Below are 7525 nucleotides of genomic sequence, written 5' to 3' on the forward strand. Positions count from 1 at the left end.
CTAGAATGAATGTATTGGTGTGTTGCTGTCTATTAGATTTTTGGATAAATTTATTAAAAAATAAAAAATAAAACATATAATGCTAAAAATAAGTGGGAATCAACAAATTAAATGAATTAAAATTGATAATTAGTAAATAAATGATTTAGAAGATAACTAAAAAGTACTTTATAATAATTTAATAAATATTTGAATTAAAATAAATTTAGTTAACAAACAATGGTGAAATTTAAAATTCAGTTAATTTTTAAGCAATCATAAAATTTTAATATCAGTCCAAACATTAACTAACATTATTCTTTTAACGTAAAAGTAGATTACATATGTTAATATCAATATCTTTGTTCCCCTAAACTTATATAATATTATCTTATTTAGTATGAAATTTAATTTTTAAAATATAATTCATCATATTATAAATAAATTTAATTTTTATATCATTATTCAAGATTAATTCTTTGCAGAGTTTTTAGAGTTTTTTTTCTTAGGGTGAATATCAGCTGCAAGTATTAGGAGCAGAAAAACTCTCCCCCTGAGCTGCTTTGGTAGGAGAATCATCTTTTTAAAATATTACTATGCCTTGGAAAGCAGCAATAGATCTGTATTTGTTTGTGTTAGGGGGATAGTGGAAAAAAGTTACATGCATTAGTGGGCTGAGCAATTGAGTGCTGCTCTTTTATTTTGCATTGGAGCTATGAGACTTGAACCGGATAGCACAAGTGTTGAATGATAAAGGTATAGCACTTCTGACAAATGAGTCTTAGCATTGGAATAAGTTAGTCACTTTCTAGAGAGGTCATTTTTTGTTGAGGTGATGTAAGTTGGGTCCCACTAAAAAAGGCAACCGTACATTTGCATTGTAGTTGCTATTAGGAGTAGAAAAACTATCAAGTGAGCCATGGTAGTACTAGAATCATCTTTTAAAAAAATTACTTTGTTAGAACTTGGAAAGGAACAACTTATTGTCGTGTATTTGTTTGTATTAGGTGGATAGTGGAAAAAAGTTAGCATGCATAGGTGGGCTGAGCAATTGAGTGGTGCAATACAGTATTATTTCAATCATCCTTTTCTCAGGAAGGTTCTAACCTTATAAAATTCTAATGAGTCGTGAGCAATTAGCGTACTATCTTCAATTATTTTCAACTTTGGCTTCTAAACTTGAAAAGCGGCATTTATTGTAAGACAACTGTAGTGAGTCTAAACATATGCATGAACAATAGTTATGGGCTTGCACTCCATTATCTAGGTCTTTTTTTGAGAGAGGGGGAAAGATGGTTGTGACTGAGTTGTGTTAAGGCCCTAGAGTGAGTCTCTGGAATGAATGTATTGGTGTGTTGCTGTCTATTAGATTTTTGGATAAATTTGTTAAAAAATAAAAAATAAAACATATGATGCTAAAAATAAGTGGGAATTAGCAAATTAAATGAATTAAAGTTGATAATTAGTAATTAAATGATTTAGAAGATAATTAAAACATACTTTATAATAATTTTATAAATATTTGAATTAAAATAAATTTAGTTAACAAACAATGGTGAAATTTAAAATTCAGTTAATTTCTAAACAATTATAAAATTTTAATATCAGTCCAAATACTAACTAACACTATTTACGTAAAAGTAGATTACATATGTTAATATCAATATCTTTATTTCGCTAAACTTATATAGTATTATCTTATTTACTATAAAATTTTATTTTTAAAATAAAATTCATTATATTATAAATAAATTTAATTTGTATATCATTATTCAAGATTAATTTTTTAAACAAAAACTTTTTATATAAAATATTATTTAAAACACTATTTGAGTGTGAAAATATTTAGATAATATTAGTATGTGTATGACAAGAACAAATATCAATGTATCCAAAATGTATATGTCATTAATCAAAAGGTATTTCCCATTTTAGCAACAAAAAAGAGAGTGTATAGCAATCTTTTCAAAATTCGATTTTAATAGTAATTTTTTAAATAGTAAAAATAAGATAATATTGATTAATTAATTATATTTATTACAAGTTTTCTTATTTTCTTTCAATAATTTCAAAATATTTAAGTAAGTTAAGTGGATGGAATTAAGTAAGCTACTATATATCATGCATTAGTTTTATATCATCAGCAAAAATATATATACAGATCTTGGGAGTAGAAAAACTGTCCGTGAGTAAAAAAAATAGCACCCATTAGTGTGATGAGCAATTTAGATTGTTCTATTGTGGTGAATGTTCTAACCTTATTGAGTCCGCTAGCAGTTAGCTTATTATTCCCAATTATTTTTAGTTATGATTTCTAAACTTAAAGCAATTATTGTTTATAAACATGACATCTGTACACGATGAATCTAAACATATGCATGTATGATAGTTACAGCCTTTATAGCTCAAACCATTATTTAAATTTTTTTGTGAGAGAGTGGAGTTTTTTTATATGGAGATTGATGTGACAATTGATGACATTGATGTCAATGTCAGAAAGTGAGTTTGGGGAATAAATCCATTAGTGTGTTATTTTGTATTTGTTTTATTTCATTTTGTTAGATTTTTTATTACATTTTGTAAAAATTTAAAAAATAAAGCATAGGATGCAGACAAAAGAGGGGGAAATGGATGAGTACTTTATGGTATGTCCTTGTGGAAAATTGATGGTCACTGAGTATCACATTTTAACAATACATTGTACAGAATTGATCGAGTAAATAGATAAAAGGATTATCCATTTCACGTATAAAGTCTTTTGTAATTGATCTTTGTACTCAAGTAAGTTGGGTTAATTAGACCATTAGTTGCACATATGTTCCTGCATATGAATTTTAACACTTGCATTCATTCTTGATACAAGAGATTCTTGATATAAGAGATGGATACCCCGGATCAGGAAATCTGGTTTCGTGTAGATACCTTTGCCAAAGGAGATCATGGAAGAAATTGAAGCAAAGGGAAACCTGCAATATCACCAGAAGTTTTTTGCACTCGAGGAAAACAACCGGATGGTCCAAGGAAGGAATGGATGAGTACGTTATGGTCTGTCCTTGTGGAAATCTTATGGTCACTAAATATCAAATTTTGACAATATAGTGTAGAGAATTGATCGACTAAATAGATAAAAAGTTATTGATTTCATCTATAATGTCTTTTGTAATCGTTAGTAAGGTGGGTAAGTTAGACCATTAGTGGCACATGTTCCTCCATAAGAATTTTAACACTCTAATTCATGTATCAAGGAATGTATATAGGTATCCCAAAGTGTTTCCTAATTTCAAATATAAGTAAAATTATTCTTACATGTCAGAATAAAGTAGTCTTTTGAATTAGTGGATCTCCATTCTCCACAACTTGACTTGCCAGATTCTCCATTTACATGTTAGACATATATACTGAGACTCTAATTAAAGGAGAGATTAATGACTTATGTATAGTAATTATTTACTAATATAACTACAATTTTGTACTCATATTTGATTCAGCATTGCAGCTTCTAGCACCTTCTATAAAATCATATCAGCTGACTTCTAGAAATGTAAAGAACTACAACCATTTAGGCACAAGGTACAGTGCAAGAACCTTAAACCATAGTGGGGACAAAATTGACACCCATATTAATTATCACATTTCTCATCTTGTTTCTGTCTTCTTCAGAACAAATTTGGATTAATCCAAAGTATCTTCCATTTGGTCAAAACAAGTAAACAGTACTCACATACACTCTTAATTTTTGAATTAGGTTAGCATTTATATCAATAAATATTTAGCATATTGTTTAGTCTTTGTATGCTGATGCAGAGCAGATGTGGAAAGGTAAGTTGGAATTTTAGCCTTGTGAGACCAGCCTGCTTTTGACACCAAAAATTAAAGGCTAAGAAGATTGAAAGGTAAGCCTTATGTAGCTTTCTTATCTGATGCTGTAAGCCTAATTCAAATTTTCTGAAAGTAGTCGACCTACATGGCATGTCTTGTAGTTACATTGCAAGTCAGAATCAAATCTTGAGGAGAAAAACCAAGTATTAAAGGGGTCTTGTTTATATAAACCAACTTCTTTAGCCCTTTTTTTCACAATGCATGCTTTTAGTCATGGTCATCTTAAGGTATAAAGAAGATGTATGTAATGTAGGTCCTCCTTCCCTGAAGATCAATCTGGAATGTCGAACCATAACAAAAAAAAATATTAAAGTTGAATTGGATTTTAGGTGTTCAGTATTGTACAGGTAAATTAGTTATGCAGTTATATAAGCCAAATTTGTAGGCCTCAGTTATCAGAAATGCTTCATATTAACACTTGCTAAGAAAAACCTCAAATTAATTATTTGAGTAATCACAAATTGGCTTCTTTTTTTCTATCTTTGTACTGTATTTGGTATAGTTCTACTAAATATAGGAGGGACAAAGTCCTTAACAAAAAAGTAGTAACAAACTTTGTATAAAGGCCATCTTTGCATGAATGAGATTTGATAAAGGTTATTTGGAAAAAGCTTCAACTTGTTCATTGCACATATGGCATTTGAATAGTGCAAATGGCATAAATTTTCAAAGTTTAAAAAATTAAATTTGATCCCTAGTTATGAGGCCGAGGATATAATTTATGTGAGTTTTTTTTGTTTTCTTGAAAAATAATTGGAATCGGATAGAATGGTATGAAATCCTTGCGTAATACAAGTGCAGATGCTTTTATGTATACTGTGATCTTTTGGTATCTAAATTTTTGTTTTTCTTGGTAATAGGCATGTATTCAACCTTCAGAATTTCAAATTTATATAACATGAACAAGAACAGTGAGATGTCAGAATAGGGTGCACCGGTGATATCATATTTGTAAATAGATGGATTTTCATTGAGAAAAATGAATTATAGGTACAGACATTTCAATTTTCGACTATTTACAGCTTAATCCCAGAGGCCATAACACCGAAATTCATGTTATGGATCATGGGAAGAATCAACAATTGTGTTGTGATCATTGAGATTCATACACTGCCATCTGAAGAAACTCGTAAGTTCTTTGATGGTTAAGAAATCCCATGAACCAAAACTCAAAGCCATCCTTTGTAACTACTTCTATATACTTTTTTGATGTATCATTCACATTTTCATTTTCATTTGCTCTCTTTATCTTGTTTAATGGAAGTGAAACCTTGTAACGAGTCCGAAGGAAATCCCCGGTTGAAGTAGAGACCTTGATTGATCTTTCACTGCAGAAGGCAATTCTATCGGTTGAGATAAATAATAATCCGGCTATAGGACCAGCAGTTGTCGATAGATAGCATTGTGAAGCCTTTAATAGCTTTTCTCCTTGGCTCACACTGAAATTTTGTCTGAACACTTTCTTCACACCCCCTACTTGGAGAATTTTAGCTCCCAATCTCAACTTTCCCTTCACCATTTCACTTAACTTAGGTCCAATTTTCACTGCAAAAGTTAAAAACAAGAAACATGTTAGCACTCAATTTTAAAGCAGAACCAGCCACAAAACAAATGTTTTTTGACATTTGGTAAGCTCATAACTTACCATGATTGCGAATGCCTTTTGCAAAATTCTCCACTTGCGCACTGAGTTTGTTCATCCTATTCCTCATTAACTCTATATTGTCTGCAGTTCCAAGAAAAGTCTATTGTTATAAAAGGATACTGTATAGCTGATATTAACAGTCAAAATGATTATTTGATAAATTATTGCTTTACATCTCGTTTGATAAATTATTTAATACTTACTCTGTCTAAATTTCGGAGATGCATAATACTGATTGCAACTGATACATAAAATTCCTTCTGGAAGCATTTCAGCTGGAAATGCTGTTGAGCTGATCGGAAATCCAATAACTTGTCCTGAAATCTGGCTCTTCATATCTGAACTCTGATGAATGTAAATTGCTTGATTCTCTCTAACCCTCTGGTTGAATGATACTTGCTTTGTGATGCACGTTGTAGGATGCATTACAACTACGCGTCTTACATGGTATTTATAAGGCCAATAACAAGGTTAGTGGTATTTAACTTTTTGTTGCATGACTCATCTTTGGCTCATCTATGCGACAAATGTGACGAGGCATGAATTGTTAAAGATAAGATTTGGGAGAAGATTTATGCTCTGCTTTGTCAGCAAGCTGGTTGAAGGGTCGTAAGTCGTTGTCGGCAATATAACTTTTTCTTTTTTTTTGTCAAGTTTGTTATAGAACAACAAAAAGTTCAGGTAATGGTAGTTAGCTGAAATTGATGGCATATTCGATTTCAACAGAGGGTAACTAACCAACTGAAAACTGTGTAGAAGGTATTTGTCGGTAGCATGATCTGTGTGGATTATTAAGCAATTACACTTAATGGTTTAACAGAGCATTGGAGATTAAATATCGCCTTCTCGTTTAAATACTCTTTAATCATGTCAGAAAAATGGTCATGTTCTTATAACTTGCTGAAAAACCAGAAGCTGGGCAGTTTTTAACAGAGTAAAATTGTAACGTTACCGACTCTCCCAAAACCTAGGAAAATGTCATTTTAAGTATGTATGTGTGCTTGTATGATCTAGCATTGAAGCTTGTAGCACCTTGGACAAAAACATAATAAGGTGAAGTTGTGATTATGTGTGAAGAAGAACTACAATTGGTAATGAACAAGATAACACATAGAGGAGCAGTGACATTCTTTGTGATGCCAGCATACTTTAATAGAGTATATAACAATATGATTAAGGAAAGCAAGGAGTAGATTCATCACATGCAAGTCATAAACAGCTGGTGCAAAAGTTTCAAATGCTTATCTGGATTGCCGTCACTCTTCATATATTTTTCATCATGCATGTTTCTTTATGTTTTCTAGCATCCTTAATATCTTATCTTGATGTTTAATGGAATGTTTTGTGGGGCAGCCATAAAACTAAGCCATGCAAGCTACCTTCAGACTATTACAAATTTTCTATGATGTTTAACTATAATTTAATGAAACATTATTGAATGTACTATAAATTTTCTATGATTATTATAATTTTAGATACAACATACTGTGTCATGTCACAGTCACAAAACTGTTTTTTCTTGATAGTGTAAAGTTTGTGCCACAAGAAAAGTTGTTTATGACAGCTGGCTCCAAGTTCTGACATATTTCATCTTCTTTTCTGAAGGTCCTGTTGATTTGTAGATATGGAGTATAAAATGTCCAAATTTGCAGTGGTTCATACCATCTGAATCATGGTGAACCACACATATAAACAATTTGACATCTTCAAGTACAACAAAATATTTACATCAAAGTATAAAAAGTCTCTGAAACAGAATTGGTCATCATAGCTAGGCTATCACTTGGAGCTTGTTTGGTGCTTGCTTCAAGAATCAATGAGAAATGTTATTAGAATGTGTGGGTGAAAGGTACTTATATGAAAAGGTTGGAGCTTGGAATTTGAAAAGCGGCTGATGAGGCACGTTCCATTGTCGATTTGCTAGCATCATCAAGATCATTCCCAGTTCTATCTTGTGCAAAGACAGGGAAATTTTAATTAGGAAAAATCTTTTACTTTGATGGGAATCCTTCTGCAATTCTC

General features: G+C 31.1%; 1 protein-coding gene across 1 annotated transcript; it reads right to left on the reverse strand.

Annotated features, from left to right (window-relative positions):
• Positions 1-4801: 4801 nt before the first annotated feature.
• LOC141701978 (GEM-like protein 4) lies at positions 4802-5931 on the reverse strand. Its single transcript, XM_074505701.1, has 3 exons — positions 5707-5931; positions 5504-5584; positions 4802-5403 (listed from the first exon to the last, which is right to left on the reverse strand). Exons 1-3 carry the CDS (start codon positions 5927-5929, stop codon positions 4952-4954), a joined length of 756 nt encoding a protein of 251 aa, XP_074361802.1. The 5' UTR covers positions 5930-5931; the 3' UTR covers positions 4802-4951.
• Between the last annotated feature and the right edge of the window lie 1594 nt (positions 5932-7525).

The sequence above is a fragment of the Apium graveolens genome, unplaced genomic scaffold (genome assembly GCF_009905375.1).
Source record: "Apium graveolens cultivar Ventura unplaced genomic scaffold, ASM990537v1 ctg4482, whole genome shotgun sequence".
Lineage (NCBI taxonomy): Eukaryota > Viridiplantae > Streptophyta > Magnoliopsida > Apiales > Apiaceae > Apium > Apium graveolens.